The 24356-nt window shown below is 41.0% G+C and overlaps 1 protein-coding gene across 7 annotated transcripts in view; it reads right to left on the bottom strand.

The window, feature by feature from the left end:
* The window catches only part of TAF4B (TATA-box binding protein associated factor 4b), a 102853-nt gene extending 93052 nt beyond the window's left edge, over window positions 1-9801 (bottom strand). For all 7 annotated transcript variants that reach the window (XM_064507335.1, XM_064507336.1, XM_026095941.2 and 4 more), the window contains exon 1: window positions 9093-9801. In XM_064507335.1, the coding sequence (XP_064363405.1) occupies window positions 9093-9396 (304 nt within the window). In that variant the 5' untranslated portion in view covers window positions 9397-9801. The remainder of the gene's footprint in view (window positions 1-9092) is intronic.
* Window positions 9802-24356: the final 14555 nt, after the last annotated feature.

The raw sequence follows: 24356 nt of genomic DNA, 5'->3' as shown, positions 1-24356 counted from the left end.
AGATTGGACCAGCTTCAGATGCCTGATTACACCTAGCCTTTACAAAACCAGGAACTAGCCCTACCTTCGGGCAGTGTCTAGCAGATAGCATTGTTTCACTAGCATTACTGTTTTCCAATTACCGGAATTGCTGTAAGCAGGTTTTGGCATGCCTTAAAAAACAAAAAACAAGACAGAACAAAAAAACACCTCTGTCACACTAACAGAAGGAGTGGTAAACAGTCCCAGTAAAGGCTGCTGCATCCGGCAAGCTCTAATAAGGTTCTGTGCTAGCAGTGGGCATCAGCTCCTGAAATCTCCAGTACAGACACAGCCTTTTCAAGCATAGAGAGCCAGGAAAAAAGATGAAGAAAGCCACCTGTAGGCAGGATGGGGGCAGAGTCAGATACTCTATTCCATATTATTTGAAATAATAATAATAGGACAATATAAAGCTTTCTGAAGAGTATAAATAAGATCTCCTCTCCCATCCTCCAGAAAGTCAACAAAAAATGCTAGAAATCCAAAACTAAATTTTACATGCTGCTTAATTGATGCATCTCATCCAGATTGTTGGAGGCTAGCTGTTCATCAATGCATTTTTGGTGCATCTGGGGATGGATATCTCTGTTTAACAGTCTAGCAAATGGGCCCCCCACAGCACTGATGCCTTTTTATGGAATATAACTCGACATTTCAGAGTTGAAGTTCTACCAGACTGCACAGAGTTCAGCCTCATTATTTCAGAATACATTTATACTTGTGGAATTTAAGAGTTCTGCTATAACTCCTGTGCAAAAATACAACTGTCTCAGTTGCAAGGTAGTATACCTTTCATTTATGGCAAATAACAGATGTCCATACCAAACATCTAAAGAAAGTCTGGACATTACATTGATTTGTGGAGAGACTGTAAATAACTGACAGATCATAGATGTTTTCTGGGCATAGTTCCACTATGTTTCTATTCAAATTCAAAATGTATTTCTTACACTTTAATCCCATGAGGCTTTTGTTTTTATGAGGGTAAGGCACACGGGATTTCAGTCCAACTCTGCGTTCCATGCGGCAGTCTTACCTGATACCGCGACAGCGTCTAACTCTTGTCGTAGAGCTACACCTTTCAGCTGTCGAGATCATTTCCCATCAGCGTTTCTGCATCTCATCTTTGTGGTTTGCAACTTAGTTACCAGAGGCTGGGCTGCTTTCACCTGAATAATGAGTCCCAGGATTGTCTACAGATAGGTGACCTGAGTTCAAGTTTGCTTGCACCCAAGTTACTTCATGAAAGAGCTTTGCTTACTTGCAGAGGACTCAGCTGATGGCAATGAAACAGCACCTCAACAGAGCTAAAGCGACATATCCATGCTTTCAGAAGAACTCCTACTCCAAAAAGGCATTGAACCTACATACCAAACTTTCTGGTTTGTTGTGTACTGCCAGTATTCACTGGAGTCAAACTCCTTAAATAGCAAGTTAGATGCTTGACATATTGAAGTCATATGTAAACAGCACACAGTTCTGTATGAACCAGAAAACATGCTAGCACTCTGCACTTACCATTCCTAGAACAGTGTGAGGTATTAGGCTGTTATGGAGATCTGAAACTTAGTATTTAATTATAGATCTTAATTTTAAATTATGAGATGTTAAAAATATAACTGTTGTCTTGCCAGAGTTCTAAGAAAGGGCAATATCACTCCTTTAAATCTGTCCCGACTAAGAGGAGAGCAAGCAGTTGATCCAGATTTGTTTCCCAAGTGGGCACTTGTTTTCTGGGTGTTCACATGGAAACCAACAGAATGTTGTATTCCACTTAATTTCCTCAGAATTTACGTGTTTACTCATAAGAACATGTTCACATGTTTACATGTTCAAGGACACATTTTCGCATATTTCAGATGGGCAAGCAAGGGGCTTAACACTGTAAGTTTTAATACTGATCCCATTGTTCCAAGTGATATGGAACAACAAAAAAAATCCTTGTAAAAGACAGCAAAACTTTCACAAAACTATTAATTTCAGTCTATGCAAATACTGTGAAAACCATCACCAAAACTGTTATATCATCTGTAAAATGTTCAGGATACAAACCAGATAAAAGCATTCTGAATACACTTTTCCCCTTCCACACACACCTACAACCGCCTCAAGAAAATACTCTAGTAACAAGCTGCCAAACAATCAGCTGGACCTGGCTTCTTGAGGGCTCTGTTTTAAACTAAATAGCAACTGCCACTCGGCACTTCCCTCCTTCAATTGTAATCAGAGACTATTTCCTTGAGACACTGACAGAAAAGATCTTCTAGTGGACTTTGTTCCAGACAGACACCTGACAACTTGAGTAACAGGCAGCCTACATGCATCTATTGTGATCCTTTCCACTTTGCAAATTACATACATCTTTCTTGTGATATCACCATAGTTTTCAGAGACTGGCGTCATGCAAAAAGAACTCAACAAGAAAAAAAAACAAAGACAAATGCTGGCAGTGACCAGGACAGTACTAATTATTCTTTGATTTTTATCTCTGATACTTACCAGAAGCTTTGCAACTTACAGCAAAACTTGCATACACAACTCTAACATACAACCCTACCTGCTGAGCATAGCACAGATTTCTGCCACACAGCATGATAAATATTCAGTTCTCTAAATGAACTTAAAAAACTGATATCACAAGCTACTCAATATAACAACCCATGAGCTTACATACTTTATCAGTGTCTTTGGGGAAAAAAATTGAAAAAATACTAAATATATTTCCAGAAGTCATTTGGGCATGCATGATGCTATTTTCACTACTAAATGCTGAAGGGTCCTTTAAATACTGCAAAAGCAAAAGAAGTTCAGGATCCCATTGTCTCTCCTGTAAGGAGTAAAAGAAAAATTTAATATTCACCAGCCAGTAGCTGCAATCCTTCCCAATGCAGTCCAGGTGATTGTAACATCTAAACATTTAGCATTCCTTTAATTTTACTGAGTGTCCTATTTCAGTGCTTTACCATGCCAAGTGCATCTATTTTTTGAGAAAACTATAAATTTAGAAGTTATGATTTGAATCTTGACAGAAGTTATAAAGCTAATTCCCACATGGCAATGCATTTAAAGATATCAAAGTCTTGCTTTGCTAGACACATTTAGTCCTGAAAGAAAAATCAAGTCCTACAGAGCATCTGAAATTTCTACCAGTTACAACAGAAGACGTATTCACTATCTATTAAATTTGACTTAGTTTCTCAGATCTGTCAAAATTTTGCCTGTTCCTCTTTGGAAAAAAGTTGAGTGGTGCTGCCCACTGCAGAGAGAGAAGTTTGCAAACAATCCTTTCTGATAAGCCTGATAAATAGGAGAAGCTATTGGGATATAAAAGGTTGAAATCATGTATTACTCTCCTATTTAGCACCTACTGGTCACCCTACAGCTGATTATATTCAGACCTCAAAAGATTATCAGTATCCTGAAATTGTAGACTTTGACGGAAAGCCTCTAGTTTCCTGACTTGTGAAGCAAGAAATACTTGGATAGCCTCCTCCTATACAATGAAAATACAAACTAAGAAGCATTTTTAAATGAACATTTCGCTCTATGCTAAAGTGAGGGACCAGATGCAAATATAAAATACCAGGTTCCTCATGCAGTTCTACACCTAGGAATAACAAATAGAACAGAACAAGGAGGATTCAGAGTAGTGTATTTTGTGTATTCACAGCTATTAAGCCAATTTCTAAAGTGGAAGGCAGTAAGCTGATGTTTACCTGCCCTCATCTCCCCAGATTAGCTGAAGTTCTCTACAAATTTGAGGGAGAAACCTGAAGAGACCAAGTTCTGTACCACCTAGGAGCAATTCTGGGATACCTGCACTTGTTCTTTCCCTTCCCCACCCACAGGTGTTTACATGTTGCACTGCCTGTCTTTTGCCATTCAGCCCTGGCCATCTGCCATAAACAGAAACAGCAATTGTGCTTTCTGAACAGTTATTCACTATCAGCCTAGATAAGCTGTAGACAGTAGAAAACTTGCCAGGGGCAAATCGAAACATACAACTGAAGACAACTGAGCTGCAAATAGAAACCAAGAGCCTGTAACTGCTGCCATTTCCCCTCCAAGTCAGATGCAAAGGAATCTGTATCCAGAGGCCATGCCTTACACCAGCTTACTAATGTAAATGAAGGCAGAGTCAGGGCACAGCTCCAGCCACTAGAGTCAGCAGTACTCTTTCATGAGTACCACAGTTTGGACCCGGGCCAGCCAGCACTCTTCCAGATAATACCTGCCAATTTGGGGAAAACAGAAGTCAAAGACCACTCGATATCAAGTCCAAGTAAGCCACTAAAAGTCCATTGTATGAATGCCAGCAAAATCATGCTAATTGACCTCAGTCAGTCCCTCTCCCACTCACCAGCTAAAATAAACCCACTGGTACCCATCTACATTGGAGTTTGTTTTTCCCCCCACAACAACTCTTTGTTGATACCATACTTGTTCAGGTCCACTGGTGTTATTACTAACAGAAAGGGTAAAATAAACAGATATACTCGCATCAGACATAGCTGATGTTGCAGTGAAGAGGGCTGGCAGCTGCTATGACGGCTTCTGTAACCAGTAGCAGTGGCATCAGCAACACAGTTTTTCCAGGCACTTCCTGCTGTAAGCAGATCCTAAGGTAAAAATGAGGGATCCCTACCATCTAGTCAAGTTTTGTTTTTCACTGTCCCTTCAGGAGAGAAGCAGACCTGTCTGGTGACTGTCCCTTCAACCTCTGCCTGTAAAAGCACTGCCATTCCTCTTGTATTTGAGGTTTTGGAGTATTTGAAGGCCACAAATAGCAAAAGATGAACAAGGATAGAAACAGAAGGGACAGAGAACTTAGTTCAAGAAAAGTCAAGAAAAAAGGAGACCAAGGAACAAGGCTGTTCTTATTATTTTTATGCTCCTTCTCTATCCAGCTGCCTAAAATGGCACTGTGCCCAAAGACACTAAGGTGAGTTATGGACATTTTTCTCATAGTTCTTCAAAATTTTGATACTACTTTAACACAGTTTTTGCCTTTACTCAGCCATGATGAAAGAGAAACAGAAATACAGTAAACATCACTTGGAAACCTTACCACTCCTTCCCCTTCCAGCACTGTTCCTTTCCAAGCCTTCAGCTATTTCCTCCTGTTAACAGCACAGCCCAACCATTTTTCTAACAGTAAGTTTAAGTCAACCAGAGACATAATTTCTTGTTAAACAGATGGTCTGTGACATAAGACATCTGCAGTTTTAGGAGCATCAGCACAGGCCAAAGACTGAATCACCAGAGCTCAGGACAGAGGCATGTATTGGCAGTACTGGAAAGCACTGTACATGCTATACTTGTCCCTTCTTTGGCAATGGTACAGACTAGTCTGCCAAAAACACTCCTTTCAAATTCTGCAAAGGTGTTCCTGGTTTTCAACCAGAGGGAGAAGGGGGAAAAAAAAAAAAAAAAAAAAGAGAGAGAGGAACAGTCTCTTCAGTAGACCATACAAAACCTCTGTGGAGGAAGCAGCAGCCAAACCATTCAGTCTAAGAGCTGATTGTATTTAAGGTCAAAAGGCCACAACCAAAGCTTCAAAGGCAGAATCTCTGTCCGCTTCTAGGCACATAAAGGATGCAGTTCCCAACTGGAATCCTACCACATGCTACCTACCATGGCTGGCCATAAAGCAGTCCAGGACTCCAACCTCATGACTGCTAGCACAGCAGATATCCTGAGAGCAAAAGAGGAATGCCTTGAGTATATAACACTAGTCTAACAGCTGGTTACTGAGTATAAAACTAGTATTTGGTAGAGGAATATACAGGCAGGAGATAAAAAAGCCTTGTTATTAATGAGCAAATGTGGGTTCTGTTAAAAGTGGAGAACTTGCAAAGGTCAGTGATTGACAAAGACTCCTTGGGTAACTTGGTGACCTGGCATTTGGTATAATCTGTGCTCAGAAAAAGAGAGTCATACCTGATTGTCAGTCGCTTATTTTCCCAACTCCTGGCTTTTTCCTAGGCAAGAGGGAGAGGAAGATAGAATATGGAAGAAAAAGAACGCCTTAAATTCATGACATGCAAGAACCCTCACTGGCCTTCAAGCAAAGGGGGCAAACAAATATACCCCGTGTGCCTCTTTTCCCCAAATGATAGCCCCACAGAAGCACATGAGGAATTCCTGATCAAAATTGCAAGAAAATAACTTTACAAACACTTGACACTACTCAACAGGAAAAGCAGCGCTGTACATCTTTTCCTCAAAAACAAAAACCCCTTCAGTTTCAGAGTTAGGAGGAGCATACTTTCTGTGTGCATTTTTTCTTAACAGCTTCCATGGATGCCAAAGGTTGAATGCCATCATTTCAAAGTCACGTACACTCTTCCTTGTTTATTTTATCCTGCATCGCCAGATTTTGCAATTTATCCAAAATATGAACTTCTCAAGCCTAAGAGCTTAGTCTTTTATTCTACCCTCTTTAGGTACACTAACCCTTGCAGCTTAAATGCTATACATCTCGCATTTGAATTTCTGAATGACTTCTATTATTCAACAAAAAATGAATTCATATGGAAGACAGAGGTAGAATATTAACACCTTCTCAAACTAGAACGCACTTTTAGATTGTCCTTAGGATGATTATTTTAACAAATTACACTGCTCCCTTTGGTATGTGATAATTTCTGTACTCCTTCCAAAGTATGAAACTCCATACAGTAACTTTCAATTTACAGTACTGTACAGTACTGGTACTTCTAAACTTTCAATATGAAGTCTGCTTTCACTGTTTTTTCTCCCAAGAGCAGAACAAGCTGATGCAACCTAAGTGTAATGCTAATTTTTTTACATCTGCCTACTGCTTCAGTACCAGTCAGATTACACTCAACAGCATAACCTGACATCATCAAACCAAGCCAGTAAGAGCGAAAAACAAACAAGCAAACCACAAAACAAAAGCCCACAGTTTTGGTAACTGGAGCTTTCCACAAGTAGTAAAAAGTAAAAGCCTCATACATCCTTATGGAAGATCCCAAACTACAACTAACTTGCATGAAAATTCACCTTTGTGGAAAGAGGTGTTTAACCAAATGTCAATACATTCCAGAACAGCAAAATATTAGATAGAAAACCCAAAGATTTAGGGGCCCCTATTATTTAAAAAAAAAAAAAAAAGCCTAATATACTTTCACAGTGGTTCACTTGAGTGGAAACTTGGCAAGGATATAGACTCTGCAAGGATTTTGACTGCTGACTACTCAGACATTATAACATCATGCAAGTGCTGGGAAATCTAAAAAGAAGCTTACCAGTTAAAGACAATTTTTAAAACTTATTTTAACTTCATACAACTCCTTAAAAGGAGGGAGAGAATACCCAGACCACACCTTCAGCTATTTATTTTGTTCAAGAAAAGTGGAAAAAATACATGAATCCCTACACTCCTGGTGCATATTTTCAAGATCAGCCATCCATCCAAGCAACATCCTTCCTGAAAGTAACTGCAACAGATGTTCCAGCGAAGGAATTGTCTTGGCAGAAAATAATAATAGCAATATAACAATAAAGTGATTAAATCTTGGGGTCTCAATATAATGTTTCTAAGACCGGTAGAATCAAAGTCTTTTTTTGTTCTTTTACCATTAAAATGCAGTCCGAGAGTGAAGAACAGGAAGTGTAGAATTAATAGCATATTATTTCCCTTATGAGAAAGGGCAAGTAGGAACACCTGTCTAATCCTCTGTGAATATCACAAGTATTTAATCATCACCATAGTTTCCACATTAATCTTTTCTTTGCCTCTGTAGGAAACACATCCATAAGCATGGGATGCCTCTCTAAATGCTTTATTTGACAATGCATGGCGTTTTTTTGGAAGAAAAGCATTTCAAAGGGCAACATGTAATACTATTCTAAACATCTTCATCACACTCCTTACGCACAGTAATATTTTGTTTCAGTAAGAATTCGTATTAGTCTGGTCATAACAGTGAAGAGAATTCATCTAAATTAACTTGTTTAGAGTGTGCGTAAAAATGGTAACATTGGTGTTTAAGTGTGAATTATTTTAGTTGTTAACACACGTTCACACTTTATCACATTTTATCACATTACTCATTCAACTTAAGTTCCACCAAAGCCTCAACATTTTTTTAAGTTACGAACTAAAGTAACTTAGCCACTTAGTTATTCACGCCTTGCCCCTTACACTAACTAATCTAAATAAAAAGTTGTCTAATCCAGAGACTTCCAGATCAATTGTCAAGATATTAAGCATGTTTTATGTTACTAGTGCTCTGCAGGATAGGCAAATACCCCAATTTACAGAAGTTTTAAGCAGAAAAGCCAAAATATTTAGCATATCTGTGAGCTTATCTCAAGTTTCTCAATTTCACATAACCATGAGCTATTTTTCACTGTGCACGGAAAGACTGGAGAAGCAAAGGGACTTCCACTTCTGTCACACGGACCGCTGTTCACTCTTCCCCAGCTGCAAAATGATAGCTTATCTCACATGAGACCGAGGAAACAAGGCGGCAGTAAGTGTAAGGAACTCTGAAAGATCCCAAACGAGCGCACGCTCTGCTAAAAGCGGCTTCAGTTCATCTCCCCGCAGGTAAGGCGAGGCGCTTCCCGCCCCCGCACGCTGCCTTTAGCGGCCGCGCCTGCCGATCGCCAGCCCTCAGGTGCAACGGCCAGCTGCGAGCGCGGGTCCGACCGCTTCTGCTGACAGCCCGCCGCCCTCCGGCCAGGAGCCCCCAGAGGCGGCGGCGCCACCCGTCCCGCGGATCTGCTTCTCCTTCGCGCACCGACTCGCTCCGGTAGGCGAAACTTGGTCCTAGGCAAGAGCTCATCGCTCCCCTCCAGGAGCCTGCGAAAGAGAAAGCGGCGCGCAGGGCGGCTCGCCCGCAGCCCGCCGCAGCTCGCCCACAGCGGCCCGCCCCAACAGGGGGGTGGGGGGGCCACCCACGGGCTCAACGGTCGCAACGGCCGGCGCGAGCCGCGGCTCAAAGTTGAGCGGCCCCGGCGGGATTCGACGCCCGCTGCCACTGCAAGTGCCGCCAGCGGCTTCCCGCCCACGCCGCGGCCCCGAGCCCGGCCCCGCTTACCTGGGGGGAGCTGGAAGTTGGCCGGTAACTGGATGGTGGCCGTAGGCGGCCCCTTGGGAGCCACCAGCGGCGGCGCCGCCGCCCGCGCCCCGCCAAGGGCGGCCGCCACACGCGGCGGCGGGGCAGCGGGCGCCGAGGCCGCGGCGCTGCCGCGGGCGGGCGCCGGGCCCCCGGCGGCGGGGCCGCAGAGGAGCCCCACGGGCGGCGCGGCCCCGGCGGCGGCGCTGGCGGGGGGAGCGGCGGCCGTCTGCTCCGGGGCTCCGCCGGGCATCAGCCTCGGGGGGGCGGCCGCCGAGGCGCTCATGGAGGGGGAGGCGAGGTGGGGGGAAGCGGGGGGCGCTGCCGCTTCGCCGGGGGCCCCACGCCGCCCCGCAGCATAGCAGCGGGCGGCAGGAGAGGCTCACGCGCTGCCCCGGCCGCCGCCGCTGACACGCTCGCGAAAACACATGGTCATCCCGCCGCTGCCGGCTCCTCGGCGGCGTACACGTGGGTCCGGCGGGCCCGGCCTCGCCTCTGGGGCCCGCCCCTCCCGCCAGGCGGGCGGGCCTGCCCACACCGCCGGCGCGCTACTGCGGCGGCAGCGCCCAGCCCGGCAGCGCTCAGAGCCCGCGCGCCGCGCCACTCGCGCCCCGGCGCGCCGCCGCCCTTTCCATGTTTATGTCGCCACGCGGAGCCGCGGCGCAGGCGCCAAGGCGCGCGGCGCCCGCGGCCCGGCTCCCCCCCGCCGCGCCATTGGCGGCGGCCGACGAACCCCATTGGGCGGGGCTGCGCGGCGGCGCGGGGCGTGGCCGAGGCCGGCGCTGGCGCTGAGGAGAAGTTGGCGGCGGCCCGAGGAGGCGTTGCGTCAGAGCCGGGCGTGAGCGGTCGCCGCCTGCGTGCAGTCAGTGTCGATAGCGCAAATTTTACTAAACTTCAGTTTTCCAAGCATCCGTTACTGCATTAGCCTCAGCAAGGCTAGAAAAGCCGTCTAGAGTCTGCTCCTCCCGCTGCACCTTCGGGCCCTGCTACCTGCGCTAGTCCTCCGAAAGCCGTTGGGGACTCTAGGTGTTGTTAAGGTTACAGCCAAAAAAAAAAACAAAAAACAAAAAAAACACAAAAAACGAAGGGAGTTTCAGAAAGCGTAATGAGGCGCCCAGTTTCACGAGCAACGCTTCACCTGAGCTCAGCATGTCGCCAGGCAGGGGCTGAAGGAGCGCTTACCTTTAATAACGAGTGAGGCAAAGTCATCTATTTGACCTTCATGTTCTTGGCTTGGCTTAAAGAAAAGCTGTGTGAACGGGAGAGAGGAGGGAAATACAACCTCCCTCGTTTTGTAAAGTAAGCGTGTTACAGATATCAGTAAGACAAACAGTTTTTTTTAAAAAACAGTTTTCAGAGTAGAGCTGAAATTTCTTTGCTTGTGTGACAGGGGTGTCAGTATGACCTTGAATAAATCTATTTTGAGGGTTTTACTTATCATAGTTAAGGTTGGGCTAAATTTCAGTAGGTTTTGAAGCACACTTACACACATGCTTAATCTTTACTCATAAATTTATGGAGGATTGCTCATCTGCCTAAATTAAACAGTACAAGTGACTGTGAAATGAAGGCTTGGTGTACAATTCATTATAGTGGCACCTGAAGCACAAAATCCAACAAAATGTGCATATTGCAAAAAAAAAAAAAAAAAAAAAACCTCCTCTTGTATTAGACATCCTTTGCAACTATGCTTTTCAGGTAGAAATGTATACAAGAAATTCCAATACTTGAAGATACACTGAAAATGATGCAAAATGTGAACAGAATGCATAAGATAATACAGCTTTTTTCTATGCAGTGATGGATAGTTCCATGCACAGGTTTGTCAAACTGCAGGAAGCAAAGAAACACTCTTTTTGACCATTTTCATTTGCAGCTTTGCTCAATTTCACAGTATTGCTGCTTTAAAATACTGTCAGCAGCAGGTGAGGCAGGTACTGAAGAGAAATCATGTGAACTAAAAGCATATAGCCATACCTTAATTTCTAGTGTGATCACAACACAGGTAACTCTGCCCACCAAAATTTAGCTTGTAAGGTAACAACTAACATAGAGACAAGTGGTGTGGACTAGCTGTCTGAGTAACCACTATTATTATACTGGAAACCTTAATAGGTTGCATAAAGTGCTGCAATCATTCATTTCCAGTGCATCAGGGAAGAGACACAGTGGCACAGAAACCTGTATCTAAGAAATCAAAAACTGTTTTAGGATCCAAACAGGGTATTTGCTCTCTCTCTCTTATGGCTTCTGTGTTCAGAAGCATCATCATCATAGCTCTCGTTTCTTTGCATCATGCATTCTCTTACCATTCCTTAATGAACTCCATCCAAAATCCTAAAGAGGCAGTTACAGTGTTAATGTGTCAAGAGCAGACTAGAAAGACTATGGAAGAGGAGGCAATAGGGTGACACAAGAGGGAGGCAGTCTGTGCACCCCTTACAGCTTTGCCAAGTCTGAGCAAATTAATCAGTTCTTCTGCATATGAATCTGTTATGTGTATAAGGTGACAACCAGAGGATAGTGAGATGTCTCCCTCATGCCCAAGGATGTTCAGAGAACAGAAGAAAGGAAAAATTGAATTCCAGCAAACAAAGAACAACGCTGACTGATCACAGACAGAATAGGATGCGGAGGAAGGTATGCAGTCCACAACACAAGTTCTGCTTTTCTAGAACTTCAGGGAAGAACAGAAATGATTTATCACATAGCATCAAGATTTCTCTTCTTGGGGCCACTCAACTTTTATAGGAATCTCTAAGACTCATATGTGAATGTTTAGGAGTGAAAGCGTATCTGGAAGAGACAGAGACAGGTGCAGCAGACAGAAGAGTATGTAGTTAAGCTGGGAGGAACAGCAGAGTATGAAAAGAGGAAGTAGAGAATACAGCATAGTGAGAAACAGTGCAAAAGTAAAAGAGGAAGTGATGTGAAAGACAACACAGGAAAAGGTATAGCCCAATGATAGTAAAGAGAAAAAAAACCCCACACTGAACAAAGCCCAGAAGATTTAGAAATATACACATCCTAAAAATTGGTCTAAGAGTGCCAAAACTGTATTCTCCAAGCAAAGCAGATAACACCCATCATTCCATCAAACTGTGCAGGAAATAAAAGGAAGAGTTGTTTTTCCACACTGGAAGAATGTGTAACTATAGAGGCCTGATTAATTACCTGTATCCAGTTTTCATTACCTAAGCTAAGAGAAATGCCAAAACTTAGTCTGAATTGGAAAGAACACAGAATCCAGAATTTTTTTAAAAGTTCATTTTTGTAATTGAAAAGTTTACGACACATGTAAGGGAAGTTACTTTTGTAACTACCTTGAGTGTTCTAACTTCTTTTCTTGGGTAATTGCTACCTCGAAAAAACTCATCACTTGAAAAACTTTTCATTAAATCATCATTCTTGTCTACACCTTTTTCCAAGACCTTGTCCTGGAGATACTGATGAATATGGTAATTTTTTTTCAAAGTCATCTGTAGAAACATCTAGTTACACATTCAAAGAATGTCCAGGCTTGGTGAATTGACCTGCTTTACTATTACAAGTAACCCATGAATGGACTCATTTGATATTCATCTAGAACTATCTTCTTTAGCTTCAGGCATAGGAAAGCATTACTATAAACACTGGTTCCGATTTCCTCAGGAGCTATTGGGTTATATACTGCCAGTAGTTGGTCTGCACAACCTCCTCCCACCAGCTGAGACTTCTACAGCACACTGAATTGGTCTCCCCTGTACTAAGCTTTCTCTATGCTTTCAAATGGAGTATTTAAAATGCAAACCAGCTCCCATCCCCTCCAAAATTCCTGCCCAGACAGCAGGCCTTAACTCTTTCAAAGACAGACTATTATAAAGTCCTTAAATCTTAAGTCAATTTCACATCCAACACACTGTCTTAGCTTCCCAGAATCTTATGAAATCCATCTAATATGCTTCAGGGGTTTTAATCTGTCAGTGATTCTTTTTACAAAAGTTTTATTTTCTGTCTGATTGATAAATCATCAGTTAAATACAACCAGCAAATTAGCTGGAATGAAAAACTTGCAATATTTGCCTTAAGCTTTTCTTCAATGACAGAGACTTGGCATCACTGCAGAATTAACTTATGCATGTAACTAATATGAAGGGAAGAAATATGTGTGAAGATTCAATCCCATTACTTAAAATAGTTAATTTTATTGGGAAAAATGAAAAGATTTTAACTAGACTTACCATGAAATATGTTAAATGGTAACAAGGAACATGAGATCTTCAGGAAAAGATGCTGAAAGAAATGAGATACTGCAGATAAGAGCAGTAAAAATCAGGGAACAGAAAATTTCATACAAATTAAAAAAAGAGGGAGACAGAATGAGCTGGTTGAAAATGAAGAGACAGAAGATATAGCCAGAAAGATTAAGTAATAGGAATATAGTGGGAAATGTGAATTTATTTATTAATGAAAACAACCAAGTAAAATCGTAACTGACCATTTGTTTAATATCCTTAGTAACTGCCTCTACATTAAGTTTGCAACTGGAACTAGATTTTTTCAAATTTATAGTTGGTGTCACAATCTGCCTTTTTTTCCCTGTCTTGACTAATCTTTTATGTACGTGCATTTTTCTTTTGGACCTCAGGCCTGACAAATGTCAAACCAAACATAAGGTTTACATAAGTCAAATTCTTTGTTCCATGAGGTACAATACATTGCAGCTTTAAAGTCTTACAAAATATTTCAACAACAGGAGAGCACAACAAAAGAATTAGGCATATGCTTTTATATTATTCTAGGCTATAAAGCTTGCTTGACCATATTGAGCTACTAATAACAGGAAAATTTACTGAACTTACAGCTTAGCCATAAAGTGAGACATATAACTCCCATCAGCAGAAAGCCTACCTGGAGGTGCACCTGCAATTCCTGCTGGGCTGGGGAACCCAAAGCTGCATCAAGAAGCCACAGAAGTGATCTGATGAGGTGGGAAAGTCAGGGAAGCACATGAACCTCACAAGTTAGGTTTTAAGTGAGGAATAAAGATGAGAAAAATAAGTAAACAGAGGGGGAGAGAGAGGGCAAGAATAAGGACATTCAATAGAAATAGGTAGCTGAAAATTCACAGTAGTATGAAATAGGTACAGTTAAAATACCTCTGAAAAAAAGGATTCACAGTATTAAAAGTTTAGCTAGAGAGCAAAATTATGTTCTCAATGGAACACTGAAATAGGTGTTTTTTTTTTTTTAACTAAGATTTAACTTTCTAAAAATTAAATAACTATATTAAGAAGTCATAAAGGATACCATTTGCTATCTGGTAAGATTCACTAGAAAACAGCAGTTTTATCGCTGAAGCAGCACTGGTCTGTAATAATATATCATTACATAACATGACATTACCTATGAAAAATAGATTAGCAATGCACAGCATTGTAACATTTAGTAAATGAAACATAACACAAATCAGAACTTTACTGGGCTGTTAGTATCACGGAACAACAATTATCTCATTTACAAAAGTTACAGCAGAAAAGACAAAATAGAAATTCTGCTTATCTTTTACCAAGACTAATCATGAGGATAATTGTCAGCTCTCAGAAAACATCTTAATAACTTTTTGTGGCAAATACATGTGCAAGAAAATAGAAGAATACATGAACATATGCCTCCTTACGCAATGTAAGACGCACAAGCATATTAAGTTTAGCACAACTGGAAGTCCATCACATTTCAGGAAAACTACAGAACTCAGTATAGGATCAAACACAAGTTCATTCAGCAACTATATGAACTTGAGTCAATTACTGCTTGTTAGAACTTCAAAAACATTTTAATAATAGCCACCATAACTGTTCCATGACTTTTTTTCTTTTCTTTTCAGATTCTTCTTTTTCTTCCTCTGTTTCTGCAACTTGCATTTCATTATTTTTCATTTCATTATTTAATTATTCATCATTCAACATTCATATTTCATTATTTTTCACTAAAAATCTGAATTAGACAAATAAAAGTATTAATAGCACTGATTTCCAAATGTGATATTATAATTTATTCATTTACGTTCCATAGCTCCAGACTGTGCTGCTAAATATTTGTAATACTTTGACTGTCAAGTAACACATCTAGAACTGGACTTTTTAAAAATACAGCAGCAATAACTGCAAGCTATAACAATCAGCAGGAATCTTGTCATTTGAGACTGATGACTTTATTTTATAGCTTAATAAAGTCTTAGATAGCTCAGCTAGATATTTTATATATTTTCTTTTTGTCACATAGATAATGTAAGTATTAAGAATGATTCCAAATCATCAATGTTCCAAAAAATGAAAATATTGTATTCTAATAATATTTTAATGTAAAATTTTTATGTTCTCAAAGCCTGTGTTTTCCACTTGTGATAGAAACTATTAACCTATGAAGGAACCACAGCATGTCAGAAATACTGTGATAAGGATTACTACAGGATAAAACATTCCTATCACTTTCATAATTTTAAGAAGCAATGGTAATGTCTTATACACCCAATAGATGTAGCATGTTGTCATATGCCTTCCCAGAACTGCTTTCTGCATGTTCCCAACAGTCTTACACTCTGTTATAAATTAGCAACAATCACTATAGCTCCCAGCACTATCAGTCTACAGAGACACCACAGAAGTCACCTAACATTGTACCGCCAGATGTTATGGGACACTTCAGACATCAGGCTGAATGCAGAGGTGTCACCTGGTATAAGAGAAGATTTTGTATACAGTTATATTTTTTTCTCTATAAAATCAAACACATACCTGCAGTGGCTGTTTTCTTAAGTTCATACTTAATACTTAACATACTACTACTATACGTTAAGTTCAGTATTTTTTCCACCAGACTGTAGAGGACCGGTTCTGTACATGCGGTTTTATCTCGACATTGCTGCTGCTGCTGCTGCTGCAGAGCCGCTGCTGCCAAGGTGCATCGGGCAATGCCACGCCGGTGCCCCCGAGAGCCGTCCGCGAGGTAAACAACCTCGTGCACCTGCACGAGGTAAAAAGGGCGCGAAAAGGGCAGAAGGTCATCTCTAGGGCACGAACCGCACATACTCATTTGCCATCTGCGCATGAGCAGGAGACCCCCAGAGGCCCCCAGGCCGTTTCTGGAAGGTTCCGAGAGGGCGGACTGCGCATGGCAGCTAATCTGCATGGGAAGTGAGGAAGCACCTCCCAGAGGCGGGGCAGGAACCTATAAAAACTGCAGTCGGTGTGTAAGGCGGGGGTGTTTCTTAAGTGCAATGACTAAAGAACGCGAGTGGAGTCGGCGGAACCAGACAGGAACTTCCCGCTTCTGCGCCCCCACCCCAGCCGAGACTCCCAAGGGAAGAGGACTAACGAGACGCCGCTGGATCCACGGATGGTGATATCTCTCTCTCTCTCTCTGTCTCTCTCTGTGTCTGTCTCTTTGTCTCTTTCTCTGTCTTTCTCTCTTCCCCTCCCTCCCTTTTCCTCTTTTTTTCCTAAAATGTGACGTGAGATATGGTTGATTCCATTTTGCCTTAATAAATCTTAAAACTGGTTGCCTGGTGTCGTTTTCACCTTAATTCAGTCCAAGGCCATCACGAACTTGGTCATTGGTCCTAAGGGGAGGGAGGTTGTCCTAAACAACTCCCTTCGGGCCGCGACACAGACCACACAACCTAATCTACAACAAAATCATTAAAATAAGTATGTTTACGTACCATTTTACATTCCCATAAAGGAAACAAACCCAACCTTTTCCTGAAGTATTTATCACATCCATTGGATTGGATCACTTACTTCTAGGAAACCTCATTGCTAATTTGATGGTGTCCGTAGGAGCTGCTGTAGGTTCTTTTGTGTGATTCTTTTTCAAAAATTCTTGCAAGTTTTAGCATTGTGACAAATCTCATTGGCCTGTGGAGGACAGAAAGCTATAAATCTCACCACAACATAAATTGATTTACCTGTTGTAATCAGTCACATAAAGTATGCATTCCACACTGAGTTCTAATTTGGGATTCCCCCAATATCACTATGCAATATATAATTCAGAATTTGCCTGTCTGCCAGGACAGTGATTTCCCCTCACTTCTGTTTAGGATCTGGTAACGTTTCAAGACTTGATCTTAGTGTATCTGGGGACATAAATGTATCAGACCAGGAGTTCTCAAAACTTTCTTGTGCCACACATCTTTTTCTGTATGTACACTATGCTAGCAACTCTCTATTTCCTAAAAATCTCTTCTAATACAGAGCTAGGGAAGGACAGAAATTTTGAAACCCCTTAACACAGTCATGTGACCAATAGTTGAAGAAACTCAATTAAACTCTGTCCATAGGAGAAGGATTCTGAGTAAGCCAGGATGCAGCATACTTCAGTGACTGATACAGACCTATATTCAGCCTTTCAAAAAAGACACGTGTGTGTGTGTAAAAAGCCAAGAAGTTTTGTGTTTGGAAGAACTGCCAAAGTGTGGTACTATTTCTTTACATCAAATAGAAAAAAAGGCACGCACAGCATTTCTCTGTAATAGATTTCAAAACTTTTTTCTAGTCTCACCAACATTGAAATTGTTGTTAGAGCTTCCTGGTGAATTGAATGATATCCACATGGTCTGGTTTGCAAGACTGGCTTATAGTGTTAAAATTACGTTATTTCTCACAGTGCCTAGTGAATAATTATTTGTAGTGATTGCATAAAGATACAGTTCATACAACGGAAATTTCATGGATTATTTTCCCTCTCCAAAGTTTAACAAAAATGATTTTAATATAATTTTTAAAAAATCAACATTGTTCATTTGAAAGGAAGGTGGAAGGTGGGCAGAAGTTTCATCTGGGGATACTGAGGGGCTGATTATGAACATCTGCACACATGCCATGACTTTGTCAACTAACTGTATCCATGAAAAGAACTCATGTTTTGACCTAACCATCAATATACCACTGCCAATCCCAGAGACAAGGTTCCGTCAACATTTTCTTCAATGATGATGAGAATGGCAAGAATGGCATCTTGCACTGTTCACAGTGAAACAAGTACATTCAGAATGATTTTTTTTTCTCATGTTTACAACATTGTCATTAATAAAACAGTTGTCAGTTTTCCTGGGCTCATTGCTTGATCTATTTAATGTCTATGCGTATGCTCCACAATTCTTTCCCAGCTAGCTCAAAAACTGCTTTGAAGTATTACGATAGCTCTTGAGCACACTGGTCTGTGTTTTGGTCTGAGTTCATTAGAGATGAAAGAAATCCACAGGACAGGGGAAAAGCAGATGGTAGTTTCCATTGCTCTGCTTTCTGGCTCTTGGGAATCAAGCAGAGAACATGAACTGTAATCCAATTAACTACACCCTTGAGGCAAAAACTGGGAAATAAGTAGCAACTACAAGTAGGCACCAGCAGGACAGGGAACCAAAAAAAAAAAAAAAAAAAGTGTGACAGGCATATCATGGTATAGAGCAACAGAAGACTAGAAGGCAAAACCACTATCACTTGCAGCAGTAAGTTAACTCTGCTACTCTACACTCACCTTGGGGGAAAAAAAAAAAACCACACAAGAAGAAAGAAAGTAGGAATGAAGGAATTAGAACAACTTCTTACCTTTTGTCTGTAACCTCCAATCAAGAACGTGAGTCTCAGAACAAACAGGAGCTAGGAGAGAGATGATGATACCAGCAAGAATAGCTGCTATCTCGCATATTATTTTATCTAAAAGGCAACTCCCCCCACAAAATTTCTGAGAGAATGCAAATTGTTTAGTTACTTGCCAATACTAGCAGTTACTTTACAGCCATATATAATATTAAGATGTGTTAGAAAGTGACAAGAATATAAAATTGATAAAACCACCATTTACAATATCAATGTAGCAATGAGAAATACTTATGTAATAAAACTATCCTCCTGGAAACAAAGATAGTCAATACAGAAGTGGTATTCACTACTTAATTTTCTCTTTAGATTTTTTATTTCATTGGTGGCTAAAGATAGCAAAAAATTCATAAAATAATCACAACATGTGTAAAGCTGGTATAAGACTTTAAAGGATCTCTATGTCCTTTCCCTCAAAACAAATGTGATCTTTGATCTTGCCTTCACCAAGATACATATACTGATAGGTTTGGGGGAATTTTAATCCATTTTGCAGAAAAAGTTGTTCTGATTTACACATGAACAGAGCACAGAAAGTATTATAATATGTTAGCATACTATCTTTCCCCCTCCTCTTCTAGTAAGTTTGGAAGATATCTACATTTTACTACCAAAGAGAAGTAATCCAAAGCAGAGATGCTGAACTTGTAAAGGTGGACACCACGCTTGGCTACACTGGAGAAATCAATCCACTGCTGCAGCTTTCAGTTACCTTAGCTACGCCTATGCCAGAAGAGAAAAATTACCAGTGTGTGGGCCCAGACACTGGAACTTGATCATCAGTATTGCTACAACAGTCTCTGGCAAGCTTTTGGCGTAGCCTAATTACTTCTCTCCCAGACAATTTCTGACCAACATTTAGGAATAACTCACATTGGGAAACATCAGTCTGAATACAGCTATTTTGTTTCTGAGGCAAGGAGAGTCTGGTCTGAACATGGCCTCAGGGACAAAAAGTGCATTGGCAGTTCTGTTCACTAATGAAGAGGTAGCCCATAAGCTTATACAAGATCTTCAAGCAACCATTAGGCATAAAGCCAGCAATGAAATTACCCCAGTAAACTGAAGGGGTAAAGATCTGATTGACTGAGTACACAGTACAAACACCAGCTGCAGTCAGATGTGACCATTTCTTTAGCCTGGGTACTTCCTCAGTTCTGCCTCACTCCATCAGTTTTCATTAAAAAAAAAAAAAAACAGTGATGATACTCCCAAGTATTATGCCCATGTTCACAGCTCTGAAAGATGGGATCACTCCACCTCTCTTTTCTGCCTCCTGTACACAAAAGCTCTACCTAGGACCAACCAACACATGCAACAATGTCCCTGAGACTGGAATGGAAGGCTAAACCTAATCATCTAGATTAGTCTCTTGCCACTGCTTCCAGTAGCACAGCTGCAGGTGATGGGGAGATCTTTTAGGTTAAACAAACAGTGCACTGAAGGGTTCACCATATTTGTTCCTATCCTGCTTGAGTCAGTTACAAAAGCCCATCATCAAGAGCAAGGTAAGACTCAAAACTACCTGATACCAAAACTCTAATGGCTTAGTTGGTGTTTGTGTTCTTTCAAATACAGGTAACACAGTTTTCAAAACATAAAAGTCTTCTACACAGAAAAGTTCACATATAAAGCAACAAGTGAACAAAAGAATCACAAAGAAATGTGAGACAAATTTCAAATGGGATATACTCTTAGTTTTCTGTAACAAGCTACCATTTTTGAGGCAAGTAGCAAGCAATATAGCAAGCAATAGGTGTAAAAGCTTTACAAAGGCAATCACTGTTCACAGCAGTGAACAGATTCCAAGGACCATCTCAAATGCTTGCAATCAATCAGACTGCTTACAGGTGTTCTGCTAAACTTCAGTGTTTGAAATTAAGAATCGGTGTCTGTGAGTTTTACTTTCAGTTTAGCCCCTCACGTTGCTCCCTGCTGTAAGGATTTTTGTTGCTGTTTTCTTTTTAAGTTTTCAGTCTTACCTCAGCTCTTTTATGTGATAATATTGTTTGGTCTCTCTTCATTATTATTATTTCCAAATTATACAAGGAAGTTCTTCACAGATCTATACACATGGAAATAGACAAGAAAATACATTTGCTGGTGTTTCTTAAAATAAAAGAACTCATAATAGCTGTTATGTTCTTGTGAAAAACAGTTATTTTTCCTCAAGTGATATTCACATTTTTAAGAAGTCCTACAAAGAAAGCTTAACCTGATTTCCTTTTTTAATAGATGGAAGAGAAACAACTGCTTTGTTTTCAATATTAAGGATTTAAAGCTTTTATACAGAAGTCTAACAGTGCCAAAGTGCTTACTTGCTTTAAAGTTGCAATGTATTGTGTGAGATACTCTACTGTGACTGGATCCTCAACAATCAGTTTATGGCTCTGACATTCCATCCTGGCTCTGTTAATTGCTATTCTAGCATCAGCAGTCAGGCCTGCATAATCATAATGATAAAAAAAAAAATCACAAAGACTCTTCCGTTAACTAACAACAAATCATTATTCAAGAAAGAGCAAACTATTACGACAGTTTTTTTTTTTTAAAAAAACCAAAAACTGCTGCAAAAGCAATGTAGATGGAGACAGAAAACACAAATTTGAAGTAGCATATAGAAGTAACTTTCTTATTCTGAGAAAGTCTTTAAATAAATTTCAGGCCATAATGGCTTTTAAGTTTAAGGAAAGTGGGTTTACAGTATTAAGTATGGATTTAATTCCTCTAAAAACACATATTTTTAAAAAGCCCTGTCCTCTACTGTAGCATGCCATACTTCATGGTTCTGGTATTGTATCACTCTCTCCACCACACAGTACCAGGAAACTGGAGGAAAAGCATTATCACGGTCTGTAAAAAGAGAGGGTTGTTGGTTGTTGAGGGCACATCCACATTCTTGTGCATTACTAGCTAGTGCAGAAAATGCAAGGCACAGTCTCATATTTTATTTTTCCTGACAGTAAAGCCTAATTAATAGGTTTCTGATTTTCCACTTTCCTAGCCACTCCCTGACATAGTCCTTCATCCTCCCATTCTTCTACAAATTCACCCACTTGTAGAGTCAGTGAAAACACCCAGCTTAAAAAAGTAAATAAATACTTTTTTTTTTTTTTTTTTAAGTTTGATCATTTTGTTGAGCTGGTTGCTACAAACAGCTGAAAACTTCTTCTTTCACTTGGAAACCCTTTCTTGGGGAGCATCTCCGTGGTCAGTATCACAGTCTAAGACAACACTGCTACCAAAAGAGGTGATTCCCCCATGCTCTGTCTTTCAGTGCATCTTCTCAGTCTCTCCCTGTGTCAGCACAAGCTGTTCTACAGTTCCACGTCAGGTAAGATCACTGTGTTGATATAACTCAAAATTAATGTTCTTCTGACAACCTGAGTTTTGTTTTCATCTCTTGTGAAAGCAACCTAAGAGGATGGTTTCATATCATGATAACATGACCTAATTGGAGGCTGCCACAAAAAGCAGCATTTCTGTTCTTCCCAGCCACTTCCCATACATACATTCCTGCAGTTTCCCTTGAGCTGGATTTAACAATCACACAACTTTATGGCAACTCACCAAAAAAGGAATATTTTTTTATCAGATGAGTGAGTTTAGGACTATCTCCTTCAGTAACAGCTTGCCCTCACCGTAGGTGAAATATAACACCAAATGGTACCCTTAATGTGTGGTTATACAACACAGCTGAACGACTCTAATGGTTTGACCACCAAAAATGGACAGTCCCACCCCAGCTTCTTCCTTCACTCCCTCTTTCCCTCACACAATTTTGGGGTTCATATAGTTGCACGTTGAATCAATTTGACAAGCTAACCCAGCAAAACATTTGAAGATTTTTTCTGTGAAGTTAGCGAGTTGAATCAACTTGCAGGAGGTCAAGGAAGCATCAGAAACAGCACTAGGGAGGAGATGAAAATGCAGCACTTAGAGCAGAGACAGGAGGAAGGAGACGACTACCCAGGAGCATGCACTTGTATGGGAGTTTAAACTCATCTAAATCAGTGCTACTGTGGCTCTTCCCTGTGTATTCTTCCCCCTTTCCTGGAGCCTTTGCTGACTTTTACCCAACCTTAGTGAGCCAGTGCAAGAAAACTTTTCTTCCTGGCTCAGCTCGCTGCCACACAGGCTTCTGACCTGGCTCACCATGGCTCAGCTGGGCAGCAAAGCCAGCACAGAAACAACCATGGGCGAGCACAGCCAGGAGCAAGACCTTTGCCGTCTGGTGGCAACTAGCCACTACCAGTCAGTTTAGTGGTAACACAAAACTGCACCTTGAGATGAGATGTATGCTTAGGCAGTTCTGCTAACCTATCTGCTGAGTTTCCAAGCAGTCTTCTCTTCATTCAACCCTTACCTGAAGGAAGATATTTCGTGGAGAGGCATATGTTCTCAAGTGTTATTGCACAGAGGTTTCATACATCAGAGAAGGAGGAGAGCAGCACCAATTCGAGCCTACAGCTATCTCCCAACTCTCCAGGAGTATTTCCAATACCATCCTGGTTTATTTTGCTGAATTTGAGCCCCAGGTTTGCCTTTCTCCTCCCCTTTAGTGTGCTTATTGCTGCTGCAACCAGTCAGGAGCAACTTCTGCTATCCAAGGGGCTTGTCCCAGATGATGAGACAGAAATAAACCTGATTAAGATGGTTGAAAAAATAATAAGTGATCAATCGAGTTTTAAAGATCAAAATATTTCCCACTGGCCCCATAAGGATCTTTCAGGTATATTCAAACTGGTTATGTATGAACCTAATACCTTCATACCCTAATACCAGTCTCCCAAACCACCCTGTCCATCTTCACAATGTTTTTCATAAATCCAGTCTTTAAAGACCTTTCACATACCCCACACCTGCAATGGGATGCTCTGTGGAGCAGTAACACTGGAAACAATGCCTGCAAAAGCCAAAAAGACAGCATTATCAAGTGCATAAATCTTCCTCACAGATCTTTCTTTTTGAAGCTTGGCAACAGATTTGTCTTCTGTCCCCAGCACAACTATATCCAGCCCTCAAATTCCGACCTGTTAAATCAGAACAAAAAAATAGTGTCATTTCAAATATTGACTTTATTCATGTTATGCAGAGGAGATATAATACTAAGTCTTTTCACACTGATGTAGGCAAACAGCTTTGTGAAGACTATGTCATCCTCCTCAAGCAATAAAAAATAATGTGAGGCATCTGTTTAGAAGGAAAGAATGATATGGTATGGTAAACATCACAGGAAAAAGTTGCAAAGTTGCAAAAGTTGTGGTTTACAAATACAGTACAAAGAGGCAGTCCCTGCACTAAAGACTTACAATCAAAGCAGAAAACAAAGGAAATAAGGTGGTTACAAACACAAGAGCTCAGGGAGATAGCAACACAACACAGATCAATGCGATAAAAGCAGTATTCTCGTATACTAGCTGTTTATAGGTGCAGTCATGGCTAAGCTGATCTAACAGCTAACTACTGTCAAAGAAGTGCAATCCTGCTCCACTCTTCTGCCCCAGCAATTGTCTTCCTTTTCTTTGATACTGAAACTCATCTGCTCCCAATTCATGAAACTTAACAGGAAGAAAACTACTTATTGAGAAAAACAATTGTTTTT

The sequence above is a fragment of the Dromaius novaehollandiae genome, chromosome 2 (assembly GCF_036370855.1).
Source record: "Dromaius novaehollandiae isolate bDroNov1 chromosome 2, bDroNov1.hap1, whole genome shotgun sequence".
In the NCBI taxonomy this organism is placed as follows: domain Eukaryota; kingdom Metazoa; phylum Chordata; class Aves; order Casuariiformes; family Dromaiidae; genus Dromaius; species Dromaius novaehollandiae.
The sequence above is the reverse complement of the archived record's forward strand: the minus strand, read 5'-3'. Positions and strand labels throughout refer to the sequence as shown.